Source organism: Sarcophilus harrisii, chromosome 6 (assembly GCF_902635505.1).
Source record: "Sarcophilus harrisii chromosome 6, mSarHar1.11, whole genome shotgun sequence".
NCBI classification, from domain to species: domain Eukaryota; kingdom Metazoa; phylum Chordata; class Mammalia; order Dasyuromorphia; family Dasyuridae; genus Sarcophilus; species Sarcophilus harrisii.
The window spans coordinates 143321424-143338047 of NC_045431.1; the positions used below are offsets into that span (position 1 = coordinate 143321424).

At 32.7% G+C, this 16624-nt stretch overlaps 1 protein-coding gene across 1 annotated transcript in view; it reads right to left on the reverse strand.

Annotated features, from left to right (window-relative positions):
* The window catches only part of STPG2 (sperm tail PG-rich repeat containing 2), a 554539-nt gene that overhangs the window by 461925 nt on the left and 75990 nt on the right, over nt 1-16624 (reverse strand). The window contains exon 7 of the mRNA XM_031941927.1: nt 5214-5321. Within this exon, the coding sequence (XP_031797787.1) occupies nt 5214-5321 (108 nt within the window). The remainder of the gene's footprint in view (nt 1-5213; nt 5322-16624) is intronic.

The following is a 16624-nucleotide window of genomic DNA, read 5'->3' on the forward strand; positions in this document are numbered from 1 at the left end:
GAAAAAAATGATTTACTAAAAATCAGACTTGGACAGATGGAAGTGAATGACTCTGTGAGACATCAATAATCAAACAAAACCCCACAAAAAAATGAAGTAATAGAAGAATATGTAAAATATCTCATTGGAAAAATAACTAATCTGGAAAACAGATCTAGAACAGACGATCTCAGAATTTTGGACTACCTGAAAACCACAAAGAAAAAAAGAGCTTGGACAACATCTTTCAAAAAAAATTATCAAGGAAAACTGCCATTATCCTAGAACCAGAAGATAAAGTACACATGGAAAGAATCCACCAATCACCCCCTGAAAGAGACCCCAAAATAAAAACTCCAAGGACTATCATAGCTAAATTCCAGAATTATCAGATCAAGAAGAAAATACTGCAAGCAACCAGAAAGAAACAATTCAAATATGAAGATGCCACAATCAGAAGTAGACAGGACTTCCATTTAAAGGATCAAAGCGCCTGGAATATGATACTATAGAAGACTAAGGAGTTTGAAATACAGCCAAGAATCAACTATACCGCAAAAGCAAACATTATCTTTTAGGGGAATAGATAGAAATTCAATGAAATAGGAGATTTTCAATTATTTTTGATGAAAAGATCAAAGCTGAACAGAAAATCTGATCTTCACATACAGAATTCAAGAGAAGCATAAGAAGGTAAAGAAGAGAAGGAAAAAAAAATGTTTACATCCTTATATTGGAAGATGATATATGTAACTCTTGAAACACTCATCTTTGTTAGGGATATACTTAAGAGGATGTAGGTATAAGTTGATTTTAATACAATGATATTTAAAAAAACTAGGGGTGGAAAGGAAGAAGAGGAAATGGGGAAGTTAAATGGAATAAATTACATTAAATGAAGGGGCAAAAAATACCTATTTAATTGAGGGAAAGAAGGCAGAGGGATGAACATTGTTTGAATTTCAATCTCAACAAATTTAGCTCAAAAGCAATTTGTCTCATCTTATAGAGATGTAGGAGAAGGGGGAAAAGGAAAGGAGAAGGCTGAAAGAAGGGAGGGCAGAAGTAGAAGAGGAATGACATAAGAAAGAATAAGATAAGAAGAGGCTGGAAAAAGGAAGGGCAGAGTGAGGGAGTTGGTGGTCAGAAGAAAAACACTGGTGAGGAGGGAAAGGGGGTTAAGAAGAGAGAAAAGTATAACTTGAGGAAAGTAGAATTTGGGAATTACACAGTTTGGAATTCTAACTATGAATATGAATGGGATGAACTCTCCTATAAAACAGAAGCAGATAGCATACTGGATTAAAAACCATAATTTTACAATACAGGAAACACATCTGAAGCAGAGAGACACAAAGTAAAAAGTAAAAAAGCTGGAACAGAATCTATTATGCTTCAGCTGAAATTAAAAAAAAAAAAAGCAAGGGTGGTGATCCTGATCTCTGTTCAAGCAAAAGCAAAAATAGATCTAATTAAAACAGATAGAGAAGGAAACCACATTTTGTTAAATAGTACTTCAGATACTGAAGTAATATCAATGCTAAACATATATGCACCAAGTGGTACAGCATCCAAATTCCTAAAGGAAAAGTTATAAGAGAATCACAAGAAAAAATAGATAGCAAAACTATACTAGTGGAAGATCTTAACCTCTCTCTATCAGAACTAGATAAATCAAACCATAAAATAAATAAGAAAAGTTAATGAGGTAAATAGGATTTTAGAAAAGTTAGATATGATAGACCTTTAGAGAAAAATGAATGATACAGAAAGGAACATACTTTTGTCTCAGTGGTACATAGAACCTACACAAAGACCATGTATTAGAGCATACAAACTTCAAAATCAAATGCAGAAAGGCAGAAAATAGTAAATGCATCCTTTTCAGATCATGATGCAATAAAAATTACATGCAATAAAAGGCCAGGGGAAAACAGACCGAAAATTAATTGGAAACTAAATAATCTAATCATAAAGAATAAGTGTGAAACAACAAAGAATAGAAACTATTGATAATTTCATCCAAGAGAACAATAATGATATTTTGGACCTCAAGGCCTTGTTCTTGGGCCTCTTCTTTTCATCACTATAGTTTCAAACTGGGTGATCTCAATGGCTCCCATAAGTTAAATTAACATCTTATGAAGATGACTCTCAGATCTATATATCCAGCTCTAGATTCTCTTTTGAGTTCCAATTTCACATCAGCAATTGCTTCTTGGACATTTCCAATTGTATGCTCCATTGACATCTTAAATTCAACGTCTTCCCTCACTCTTCTGCAAACACACTCTTTTCCAAGTTTCTCTGTTTCAGTCAAGATTACCACCATCTTTCTACTTTCCAAACTTAGTATAATAGTTCTAATACTCTTTAACCCTATGATTCCACTTAATTGCTAAATGCTATCATTTCGGACTTCATTAAATATCTCAAATCCACTTTCTTCTTATTGACACCATTTTAATTGAGGTTTTTTCATGAATTGTCATTTATTGCAATAAACTCCTAATTGGTCTTGCTGCTTCATTTCAATAGTTTCCTATCCAGTCTCCCTACTTCAAGTATCTCATCACTCAAACTGTCCTTCTATGCACAGTTTCCAAAGAGATTTTGCTTAAATGTAGATTTGACATATCATTCCCCTACTCTGTAGTCTTCAATGACTCCCTATTATCTCTTGAATAAAGTATAAATACCTTCTTAGCATTTAAAGACCTTCACATCTTGGCCAAAATTGATCTTTTCAATCTTGTTATATTTCCTTCTCATACTGTTATGACCTACCCAAAATAACTTTCTTAATGTTCCTCAAACAAGATACGTGATTTTTCATCCCTGTGCTTTAGCTAATATCAGTTGGCTCACACCAATACCTGGAATATATATTCTATTTCTCTCTACTTCAAAGAATCTATTAAGTCCTTCAAAGCTCAGCTCAAACTCTATTTTCTACCTGAAGTTTTTCTTGATTCCTCAATATCCAGTACTCTCCCTCCCAAATCTATCTTGCATTTATTTTTTAATTATTCTATATTTACTTATATCTGTATACTTTACAGATTACAGATTTACAGATTTACAGGCCATTAAGGAGGAAATGGCAAAAGGTTTTGTTTTATTTCATTTTCTTTTATTTTGTTTACTTTGCATTATCAACCATAATCTTTGGCACACTATGAGTACTTGATAAATTTTTGCTGATTGATGGATATTTCTGTAACTGTCAAAATTTACTATGATTTTGTCCATTTGAAATCTAAAAATACAATTCACAAGTTCATTATATGCATATTTAATATCTAAACTTTAAAAGATTAAAATTAATCTTTTGACAATGCAAAATTACATGGTGGTATCACAAATGGAATGGCCCATTCTATCACCACATTGGGTCATTCCTCCCATTCAACAGTATTTTGGCATTCTTGCAGCTACTGCTCTTTGTACTCTATATAAGGAGTCTTTGTAAGATCAGTTTCCCTAACATGGAGGAAGGAAGGTATATGTGGACTTGCTCATGTCATTTAATATGGAGTATTTAAAATGGCCAGACTCTCTGGCTCATATTATTTCCTGCATGTCCTTCTCTGCTGGGTTCAGAAGGTAAAGTTTACAATGTACCCCTAACTCGTGCATCATGAATTAAACCAGTAAAAGAAGTACTTCTTGCCTTTCACCCTGATTCCAAGAAATGGATGGGAGGGTTTGTTTTTGTTCCCTTTGTTCTTTTCAGTTTTAGATGCCAGTGATGATCCCCACCAGACCCAAGAGTCTAATCCATGATGACCCTGGAGCCAAGGTCTCATGTGGGATTGTATAGCCAGCCAACTAGCAGGACAGCCCTGAAAGAATCCCAGTTATCTGTGAGTTAAGACTGAAAAGGGTCTTGTTCTTAGAATTTAGAGCTGTACTCTATAGGAACTGAGCAAAAATGTGAAAATAATCCCCTTAGCCTCTCCCAAAAATGAAGTGCCACAAAATGGAGTTTTATTTTATGTGTTGGAGAGTATATTTGTATTATAATTGCTATTATGCCTTTGTCTATATATTTGCTATTAAAACTTTGAAATAAATATTTTATAAAAACTAATCTTTTAACGTATAAATTAATATAAAGCATTACCCTTACATTCATATTAATCCCTATACTTATCATTCAGTAATGGCTGAAGTAATTTGCAGATTACCTGGACACCCCGAAACCTTTTATGGGTACTGGAGAAACATAGGGAATGGTGAAATGTAACCTATTTAGACATCAGACAGTGAGGGTTAGGGTACTCAATGTTATCTCTATAAAAGGTACCTAATTCTGAGATCCCATGGCTAAGATACAGATTTAATATTTTCTAAATATGTGGTCTTGTCTTTATTAGCTATCACTACAAAAAACTGAAGGGTAAAAAACATGCACAAATTTCAGAGATATAATCTGCACTTTAATAGTACAAAGATCTGAGTATATGTCAAATAGCAGGAGTATCCTAAGTTGCTTCAAGGATATATATGGTTCTTTATTAGAAAAGAAGTAATGGCTACCAGATATCCTCATCTTCCTTCAGTAAATTTATTAAGACGAGTTAATTAACTTCCAAAGACTAGCTACTATAGATGCTGAAGCAAATGCCCACCTTTCAGCTCCACATCACTGCCATACCCAAACAAGAAGAGCCAACTAGAAAAAGTTTTTATTCAGACTCAATTATATGGCTTTCTATACTAAAGTGAGCTCTCCTGTATATTAATTGTTACATATAACTTCAGTTGTAGCTATTAATCTGTATACAATTTTACTAACATAAATGCTAAATGTTACACACAATATTAGATTCTCCATTGTATAACTACAAAAAGGTCGAGATCACATTTCATTCAGATTCAAATTATTTGAAGTTATAAATATATAAAATATAATAATAATATATAATATATATTATATATATAATATATATTATATATATAATATATATAATAATATAATAATAATAAAATATAGTCACTGGTATCAGATGCCCAATTGTGAATATAGCATTGATTTGAATAATGTTACCATTCATAAGACTCACTTATTAAAAATAATCAGGATCTATCTAGCTATATGTTTCCATTTTCCTTAAATATGATTTTCCCTTTTTTGTTCTTATAAATGCTCACTTATCATCTTGGTCAAGTTGCTAGTTTTCCATTCAGTCTATCTGAACCTTTATATTAAAATAACTGTGAAATCTTACCTGGCATTGTGAAAGGAAAGCAGGGTGAATTTCATTTATACTTGAAATGTCATCTTCTACATTTTTAAACTGACTTTTAATGTCATATTTCCCTGGTCCTGGTACTCCCTGAAATACATAGCAAAAAACTAATTAATTACTTAATTGATAAATCTATATATAAATATACATGCATTTGTCTATTAATAAGGTACCTTAAATCAGTAATTAAGGGAATAGTTAATTTGAGCCAAGTTAATGAGTCACAGGTATAACTTATTAAAAAGGGAAACCAAAAGATACTGCTTAGCAAACACCAAAAAAAAAGCACTCTTCAGAAAAAGTTCTGATATTCCAGAAATATACCACTTGTAACTCTGCTACTGTCCACTGACAGAGGTCAGAAAAAAATTCTCAAGATATTAAAGTTGAGATAAATTTTAATAATAATTTAATAATTTAAAAGTTAAAACAACTATAAAAGATTTGATATATTATGAGTACAGCCTGAATCATAATTTTTTCACTTCTTGTTTTTTTTGCAACTTAGCTAATATGGAAATATGTGATTTCACATATGTAACTGATACCAAATTGCTAACCTTTGCAATACACTGAGAAAGAGAAGAAGAGAGAGAATTCAGAATCCAAAATTTCAAAAGATAAATGTTAGTAAAGCTTTAAGAAAAGACACAAACTTTTTTCTGGTAAATTTATGTTTAATAACATTGCTTTATGAATCACATTTGGAAAGAAAAATCAAAGCAAAAGGGGAAAATCATGAGATTAAAAAAAAACAGAAAAAAAGAAGTGAACATAACATGTGTTGATTCACATTCAATCTCCATAGTTCTTTTTCTGGATGCAGATAGCATTTTCTATCCAAAATCTTTTGAGATTGCTTTGGATATCTGAACCACTAAGAAGAATCAAGTTTTTCATTGTTGATCATCATACATTCTTGCTGTTATTATGTACAATGTATTCCTAGTTCTACTTGTTTCATTCAGCATGAGTTCATGTAAATACAGACCTTTCTAAAATCAGCTTGTTCATCATTTTATACAACAATAATATTCCATTGCTTTCGTATAACATGACTCATTCAGTAATTCCCCAATTGATGGACATCTACTCATTTTCCAATTCTTTGCTGTCACAAAAGGAGCTGCTACAAATATTTTTCCACATGTGGGTCCTTTTTCCTCCTTTATGATTTCCTTGGGATGTAGATTCAGTAATGGCACTGCTGGTCAAAGAGTATGCAGAGTTTTATAGCCCTTAGCCTGCAGGGGTCAAACTTTTTAAATAGGGGGCCAATTCACTGTCCCTCAGACTGTTGGGAGGGCCGGATAATAGTAAAAACAAAAACTTTATAGTATAGTTTGAAATATGGTAGCTTAGATTCCCTTCTCAACCACTTTTTTTATTTCTTCTTTTGATATTCTTGACCTTTCTTTTCTTCAAAATAAATTTTATTAAATTAAATAACCACTATAAGGAAAACTATATAAACATAAACCAAATGCAAAAGTAATTCAGAACCAGTCAATAACTGTATTGTAAAAGGATACTAGATCTCATATATTGCATTTACCTTATAAGCAATTCAAACAGAAAATTAAACAATAGTGACACAAAGTACTTTGATTGATTGTTATATCAATTGTCCTGCCATATGCTAATCAGAAAATTGAAAAAAAAAATCTGTTTTTATTATAAATCTAAACAAAGTCAAGATAAACAATGCCTAAATATGCAAATTTTTAAATAGCAACATCTAAATAGGAGCTGTGTAGAAAGTGCTTTGTAAAGCACTAGACATATCTCATCTCACTGAATCTTCCCAATAATTCTGTAAAAGTTATTACTATCCCTAACTTTCTATATACAGAAACTAAAGTTGAAAGAAGCTAGGTAATTGCGTCAGGATCACATAATGTCAAGTAAACATCTTATATAATAACTGATTTTAAGTAGTTAAATCTAACTGGGGTTCTCATTTACTGGCAACTAACAGGCAAGGGAAGAAAACTAATGAACACTCAATCAAAACATTCACACCCTGAGAATGAGATATAAAAGTCCTTGCACTAGGAAAGTAAGGCCAGAGCACACTTGATATATGACTGTGGTTTTAGTTAAATTGATTGTATCTACCAACAATGCTGTATTGATAGCTGTTCACTTTTAACTTTGAGCTGTTTGAACTTACATGCTCAACTGCCCATAAGCTTGCATCAATATTGTTATGAAGATGAGAGATTTATCTCAAGAATCTGTTACCACTGATGTGATGTTGGAGCTTCTGGGATAGTTTTGTGGATATTTCTAGGCAAAAGATGGCAGAAATGAATTAAGCTGATCAAGAGCTTCAGGACTCATTTTCTATCACTGCATCACGTGGACTTTGTTTAGCTGAGCATTTAAGGAAGTCTCTGAATTTTATACTCATCTTGTCTTCCCTACAAATATCTCAAGCTAAATATACATAGGGAATCTGTCCCTTTATTACCCTTAAAATAGAACAGATATTAGAATGATTTCTTTTAGAAAACTGGCTTAATTTTTTTTTCAGTTCCCGATTAATTCTGTATAAGCATGCTAAATTTATTTAATGTGTCTATTTGTCCTCAAAGGACATGACCATACAACTATGTCAACTGGGGGAAAGAAAATTGTTTCCTTTTACTATCTTTAGGTATATAAGATTAACCCAACAAAAACAAAAGGACTCCACCAAAATTGTGGCATTGTCTGAGGAGAAAAGGGTTATCTACATACAAGAGATATTGCAAAGGTAAAAATAGCAGTATTTAATAACTCACTGGATATGGAGAACAGGAGTGAAAATTAAATGAGTAAAGGAAGACAACTATATTGTAAGCTTGAGTGACTGAGAAGATGGTGATTCCCCCAAGGTGATAATAGGGAAATTCAGAAAAAGGGCTTTGAAGGGGGAAGATAGTGAGTTAGTGTGAACATGTAAAGGATGTCTCATAGGATATCCAATTTGAGATGCCTAAAAACCAATTTTAAATATGAAACTAGAGGTTGAGGCTAAATTTGGAAAAATAGATTTATGAATCATTTACATAGATATAATTGAAACTATGAGAGTTGATGAGATCCCTAAGTGAAATAGCATAGAGGAAGAAGAGAGTCTAGAATGGAGTTCTAGGGGACACTCATTGTTAGCAGAAGTGATGTAGATGATCCATCAAAACAGACAGAGAAAGGGTCAGACAGAGGAAAACCAGAAGACAGCAATGTCTTGACAACCTAGAGAAAAGAAAGAATTATATCAAGAAGACACTGATCAACAGTGTCAAAGACTGCTGAGGGAAAAGTACATCTAAATTTGCAACTGATACATTGTTAGTAACTTTGGAGAGAGCAATATTAGTTGAATAAGGAGGTTAAAAATGAAACTGCAAAGATTTAAGAGAATGAAAGAAAAAGATGCAGAAGCATCAATCATGGATGGCATTTTTAAAGAAGTTTAACCATGAAAGAGAGGGGAGATAAAGGATAATAACTCATAGATGTAAATAATTTAACATCTCTGTTTAGTCTTATGTTTTGTACTTTTTGAAAGTATTTTATTTTTTGTGCTCAGTTTTGCTAACATATAACTACACAGTAGAGTCTGAGAAAGTTTTTTTTTTATTTTTTGTGGTTTTATTATTTTACTTTGATCATTTTGTATGTTGTTGATTTGATTTTCTGACTTTTTAAAATCAAAATAAGTTGTCATCTAAAATCTTTTCATATTGATTAAAAGCTTTGAATGCTTGACAATTTCTTAGCTCACCTAAAGTACTAAACACCTCTCATAACTTCCCTGTTATAGAGGGCTGGAATCTGAACTTTCCAGATAGCTCTTTACTTTCCACCAGCAGGTCTACTTAGTTTGAACTTCATGACCCATGATGTCCCCATGTCAGATACCTGTTAACTACCTTATTCCCTGGTTTCTGGCTTCCTTTTGTATGTTGTTTTCCCCCTTGAGACTGTAAGCTTCTTGAAGGACAAAGACTGTCTTTTTCTTATTTGCAACCTCTAGTATGTAGTACAGTAGGTATTTAATGTTTATTGAATTGAATACAAAATCACATTGCCTAAAAATTTATCGATTTTCTCAGTCTCTTCAAAGAACCAGTTTCAACTTTGTTCATCATTTCCATAATCTTTTTGGTTTCCATTTTCATTAACATAAATTTGTATAAGAAGTTTTGATCATTCTTTTAATTTTTCTGGCTTTATGTGGTTTTCAGATTGATAGTTTCTTAATTTATTGATTTGTTTTTCTGCCCTCTTCTTTTTAATCATATTGACTTAAAGTTGGCAATTCTGTTAGTCTTTTCAAAGTAGCAACTGTTAGTGTTGTATAACATCTTTCCTATAAGGTGGAGTTTGGTGGGATTTTTTGCTTTAGCTGAATATCACGGGATTTTATAGTAACTTGGAGAATGTTTAGAAGTCCCCTATGTTTTTTATTGGTATGGATTAAGATTTTGCTATGAATCTAGATAGAGAATTGCAGATATCATAAGAAGTTATCAGAACTTACTGGTTAATGAGAAGAATCCCAGAAAAGGATTTAGGTCTTAGAACCAGTAATTAAATTACTCTAGAAATTGAAATGAGGTAGAGAAAGCAGAAGCCACATTCAATCATATAATCACCCAAAACACAAGTAGGAGTAAATAAAAGACTTCTTAAAAGAAAAAAAATGGGAGAGAAATGAGTTATAAATTGATTATTTTAATAGGAGGTTGTCTTACTTGCAACAAGATACTTGTACTGCTTTATATGTTTTTCCATATATAGTAACATATATATGTGTGTTTCAATGTTTATATTACTGTCATAATAAAAATTCTATTTTTATATAAAGAGATATTTAAAATAAATTTAGTATCATATTCTGAGCTACTCCCCTCATTTACATTCTATTTACATTCAAGATTGGACCCTCAAAGAGGAGCTGCTATCTCAGGTTCCAAAGAAAACCCTAAGACATGTATTCCCAAAATTAATAGCTCAAGAGTCCCTTTCATTTACAGTCAAAAGACACAATTAATTCTTAGTAAAGAAATTTATTAGCATGGCATAATAAAAACAAAACATTTCTCTGCATAAATCTGGGGTACATTCTCCCACAAATACAAATATCATATATGGAAAGAGTAGATATAAATTGAAGAGTATAGTAGTACTAGGAAAGACATGCAGAATACAAATAAGTAAAGTCAACTCAGACCTTCTGGTAGTGTAAGGCCTGAAGACTTTTCTCCCTTCAAAGAGTCCTTTTATAATTCATCTTAAGTACTAAGTTCTCTGCTTGCTTGGTGGCTCAGCTGAGTTCCCACTGACTATTCCTTTGTATGATTTACAATGCTAGATTTCTCTTGAGTTTATAAACATCTCTCTTCTCTGATACCCAAAGTCCTATTTCTCAAAGCTACTTCCTCCCTCAAGTGACTTTCTGTAACCATTCCCATTCAGAGTATGACTCTCTGCTCCCTGAATTACATTGCAAATATTATCAAATTGATGAATTCTTGAATTACTGGATAGAAGTGTTTTCCTCTGTGAAAGTCACTGCTAAAGAGGATGAGGAAAGAGAAATTCCCTCTTTTCTCACTGTAAAGTGCTTCTGCATGTGAACTTTCACCTTAAATATTCCCCCAAGAAATTACCTGCTTAAAACCTTGTGAGGATATGTGTTGATTTTGTTTGTCTAAAAATGTTGTTCTTCAGACAATTTTCAGATGATGATATTAAAACTATTACTACTCATATGAAAGAGTGTTCCAAATCACTATTGATCAGAGAAATGCAAATTAAGACAACTCTGAGATACCACTATACACCTGTCAGATTGGCCAGAATAACAGGGAAAGATAATGCAGAATGTTGGAGGGGATGTGGGAAAACAGGGACACTGATACATTGTTGGTGGAATTGTGAATACATCCAGCCATTCTGGAGAGCAATTTGGAACTATGCCCAAAAAGTTATCAAACTGTGCATACCCTTTGATCCAGCAGTGTCTCTACTGGGCTTATACCCCAAAGAGATACTAAAAAAGGGAAAGGGACTTGTATGTGCCAAAATGTTTGTGGCAGCCCTGTTTGTAGTGGCCAGAAGCTGGAAAATGAATGGATGCCCATCAATTGGAGAATGGTTGAGTAAATTATGGTATATGAATGTTATGGAATATTATTGTTCTGTAAGAAATGACCAACAGGACGAATACAGAGAGGATTGGTGAGACTTGCATGAACTGATGCTGAGCGAAATGAGCAGAACCAGGAAATCATTATATACCTCAACAGCGATACTGTATGAGTATGTATTCTGATGGAAGTGGATTTCTTCAACAAAGACAAGATCCAACTGAGTTTCAATTGATCAAGGATGGACAGAAGCAGCTACACCCAAAGAAAGAACACTAGGAAATGAATGTAAACTGCTTGCATTTTTGTTCTTCTTCCCGGGTTATTTATACCTTCTAAATCCAATTCTCCTTGAGCAACAAGAAAACTGTTCGGTTCTGCACACATATATTATATCCAAGATCCACTGCAATCTATTTAACATGTATAGGACTGCTTGCCATCTTTGGGGAGAGGGCGGAGGGAGGGAGGGGAAAAATCAAAACAGAAGTGAGTGCAAGGGATAATGTTGTAAAAAAACTACCCTGGCATAGGTTCTGTCAATAAAAAGTTATTTAAAAAAATAAAAAAATAAAAATGTTGTTCTTTTTAGTTCTATCCTCTTCCTTCACCCTTCCAAAAAATATGGTCACACTTTCTAAAGAATATCAAAATATTTGGTCTCAATTTTACAGTTAATTTAACACCATATTAAAACTTCATTATCTGTGACTAAATCCCCATTCTCCTGTATAGAATATTCATAAGACTTAAAAGAAAAAGAAATGTTTACTGATTTGTGTTGTTCTGCATCTTCCAGCAATTCATACTTGAGCAAAACCTGGTAGGCTTGTATCATAAAAGTATACTTACAAGAAGCACTCTGTGAGGTAAATAGCACAAACAGATTTTAGAGATGAAAAAACAGGTTTTGAAGAATACAGTAACTTTCATGATCGGAGAACTAATAAATTTAAGACAGGAACCAAGCTGAAGTCTCTAAACTCTAGGTCCAGAGTTCTATTGAGAACCTCATGCTGGTTCCCAAATGCATTCCTACCTGCTATGCAGGTAATACAAATGTGCAACAAAAAAATTATGGGATCTAAATTTTAACATGCAAAGAAAAAGATACGTATTTCTAATTATTTGCTTCCACTTTCTTCTCTCAATAGTCAGAAAATCAGATAATCTACTTCTTTAAAAAGGCCTAAACAAAGTGATATGAAATGCAATCATGAAAAATATAGGTTTCACGATTGAGCAATATTTTTTAGTAAACCCTTCATTCCCTCTGACGGTTTAGTATATGCAAAAGAAGTGCTCTTACTTTTAATAAAGTGAGGAAGGTCAATATCTGATTTTAAATAATTTCATGTCATTTACAAGGCTTCTATAGACTTCAGAGCTAATCTTCAAGTTTTCAGATTTCCTATTTTTAGTTTTTCTCTTGATTTGTATGTAAGGACTGGCCAATAAAGTTCCAATCATTAGGGAATGTTTGGATTTGACTTCCCTTGTGGGTTATATGGAGCAGACACAGATATTAATTGTCTACTTTCAATCCAGTATATGGAATTTCTTCCAGTCGTACACAACTGACTGCCAATCTCTTAATCCTCTTCCTTCCTGGTAACAAGGCAGATCTGATTTAAGCTTCCGGATACCTTATCTCTCAGTCACAAATGTGCCTGTGAGCACATCTTGCCTATTTCTTTTCCATTTAACCTTTCTAAGTTTTAGGTAAATGATTATAAGATGAAGGAAATGCACAGATGGACAGGAGCTCCATTAGAGTCATGAGAAGTCAAACTAGTACCTGAAGTCAATAGCAGAGTCTTACAGATCAGTAGTGTCTCTAGACAGTCATTCAAAGACAGCAGAAGTTTCAAAGATCATAACTGCTTAATGATACAGAAAAATCTTGGCTATGGAATTTTCAAAAGGCACCAATTCTCAGAGCCCAACAGAGCTGAGGAAGTGTGAAAATTATACAAAAGGAGAAAAGAATTGTCAGGGCCTATCACTGAAAAGTGAGTGAGAGAGAGACAGAGACAGAGAAACAGAGAGACAGAGAGAGAGAGAATGAATTATGAAATACTTCCAAAATCCCAGAAAAGACTTCATTTAACAATATTTTAAAGGCCAGATTCACATTTTAAATATAATTTTTGTAGACAGAAGTAAATATATAATCAATGACTAATGATTATATAAATTACATTTCTTATGAATTAAAATTAATTGCTGCCATAAGTCAATATTAAATAAAAAGAGTTCACAAATGTTGTTACAAAAACACAAATGTATATCAAATCACACTTCAATATTCAAAATCCCAAATTCTAAGTTTCATTCCAAAAACCCCAATCTTAGATGATTGCTTGCACCTTACCTACTCCTTCAATTCTTAATGAACCTCATTTTAATCATAATAATGAACTCTATAATTCATATTTTACTTATTTCCTTACCTAACACAGACTGTACTCAAACATTTCAACCCATCTGATGGTACATATTGCTCATCTTTAATTTTGGAAAGTTGAATTTAATATATATTTAGATCAGGTACAGACTCATGCTTGATCATTAAATGATTAGTATAAACAGCCTATCTGTTCTTTCTCCTGCTTCCTATTTCATAGTAATAGCTGATTTCTACATAATTTATTACAAATTCTGGCCTATGATTAGCTTTTAGAAGACATAATACATACACATATATTTACATGCGGTTATAAATCTGTAATTAGAAAAGGAATCATAGCATAGATGGTTTCAAAACTAAGTATACCCAAGTTCAAGTCTTACCCCTGACACATTCTAGCTGTATGACTCTGGGTAAGTCACTTAGGCTCTCAGTGCTCTGAGCAAATCTCTAAAACTACATTTTGTATAGAACATATAGATTTACATTAGTGAAGGAAGTTTACTCATCTAGGAGTTTACTACAGTAGAAAAATCACTAGTCTGGTTCCTATTCCTATCTCCATCTCATATTTAGTTAGGTATCCTACATGTAGCTGCCTTCTACATTCTATAATGTCTTTATAGAGACGTATCCTATTACTTTGTACAACTTAAATAAATTATGCATACATTCATCTGGTTGTGCAGAATAAAGGGGAGAAAAATATTTCCCCTCCTATCAATAAGAAGATGACTGAATGTCCCAGGCATAGACTTTTTATGGCATTAGTGTAAAGGTGATAACTTACAGGGAGAGCTCTGTGGAAATAAGAAAAAATGGCTGAAACAATTTATAAGTGATCTTGGACATCTAATGAAACTTTTCCTTCAAGAAGGTAAATAGCTTTAAATTCACAAAATTGCTATATTTCTCAGTTAATTATACAAGCTGGCTATGTACTCTAGATCTGAAGATACTGGGTAGAGATGATTGACTGATGACTGTCCTATTTCCTACTTTTTAAAAATTTTTAGTATTTACTACTATTTAGTAATAGGTTGATAAGCACAATTCACACTAACTGTAGATTCAACTAGTTAAATGAAAAAAAGAGCAGATAAAGAATAGTGCATTTAATTGTTATATCTTGATAAGCTAAGCTGTAATTTATTACAGCTTCCTAGTGCCTCAATTTTCTTCAGTACAAAGTAGAGGTGAGAAGCGCATATACTAGAATATCTGTCACCTTTGATGAATACTAGCTTCATCTATCAAAAGCATGATGCTTATCATTTAATTTAAATATGAATCATCTAAATAATTCATTAGCTTTGGAGCCCGATAACTTCACAAGAAGACACACTTGATAGATAGACAATACAATTCAGCCACTCCCTCACAAATGGGAAAAAGTGTGTACAATGAAAAGAATTAAACACATATGAGTTAAAGTACAAATTCAAAGTCTAGGAAGAAATAGAAGAAACATTTTAATATTTACTCAGTTTGGCAATCAGATCCTTTCACTAAAGCCCATCCCCAAAATATATTTCTTCACTTGTAGAAATGGCGAAAAAAGACAGAAGAAATGGAACAAATATGTTCTCTTCTTTCACTAGACCAACTATTAATAATACCTTTCTAAAACTAAGAAGAAACACTTGCCATAAATCACCTTCACTCTATTAAGTATAAAATTCAGGTTTTATGAAAGACCTTTATTGCCAAATTCATTCTCTATATCAGTGACTGAACTGACTGCTTTATTTATTCACAACCATATTACTTTTGACAATCAACATCAGTTATAATACTCTTTAATAAATGCAAAAAATATGTTCAGCAACAAGCCACTATCCAATTCTGTTTAGCATTTATGGACAGAAGGCCAGATTCAAGCTTGACCTCACCAATTATTTAGCTATGCATTCAGGAAATATTCCTACCTCAACTCAGAGCAAATCATTCATTTTTTTAGTAAACTAAAACAATCAGCCATGTTTTCCCAAGAGTCACCACTGCTCCTTCATATAGGATTATATGTCCTAACAGTGGCAAAAGTTAACTTTCCATTCCTGATTGTTAGCTGCGACAAGATGGATAGTGGTAGGTTCAATCCAGAAAGACTACATGTTGAAAGCAACAACACTGCAAGGCCTTCCCATGCAATCTCTTTTTTAAAAAAAATGGTAAACATGGCTCCTTTTAATAGTTCCAAAACCAATATTATCTCTCCCACACAGTAGGAGGGACCAATTAGCAAATGGTTCTGGTTGGACTTTCCTTTTTTGTCCCAAAGAGCTTTTATTTCTGGTAATATAAGTACATCAACATTAAGAAATGTTTTAGAACAGATAAACAGATGATGATTTATAGAGATACTGTCAACACAGTATAATGAATTAAGTACTTAACTGAGTTACAACTTGGTTTAAAATATCAACTCTGCTGCTAATTAAGACATGTGACCACAAATTTCTTAATCAGTAAAATAGAGATAATCATATCTATACTGCCTTACATGACATTGTGAGGACATTGATACATTTTCAGGCTTAGTTTCAAAGCTTTTAAATACTGGATCCACACTTAAATTTTTCTCTTCAGCAACATGAATAGGACAAAGGATATGTAATCTGATATAGCAGAAATTTTATAAGTTTAAAATAAAATGAAACTTTTAATAAAGGAAACCAAAACAACCCCAATCCTTAGGCTGCTCTGGTAGAAAGATACAGTAGAGAATAACACTAAATCTGGATAAATAACACTAAATTTGTATTCAAATCCTATCTGTCATTTACCAACTACTCAACCTTGTATATCACCTCTCAGACACTTTATCATCTGTAAAA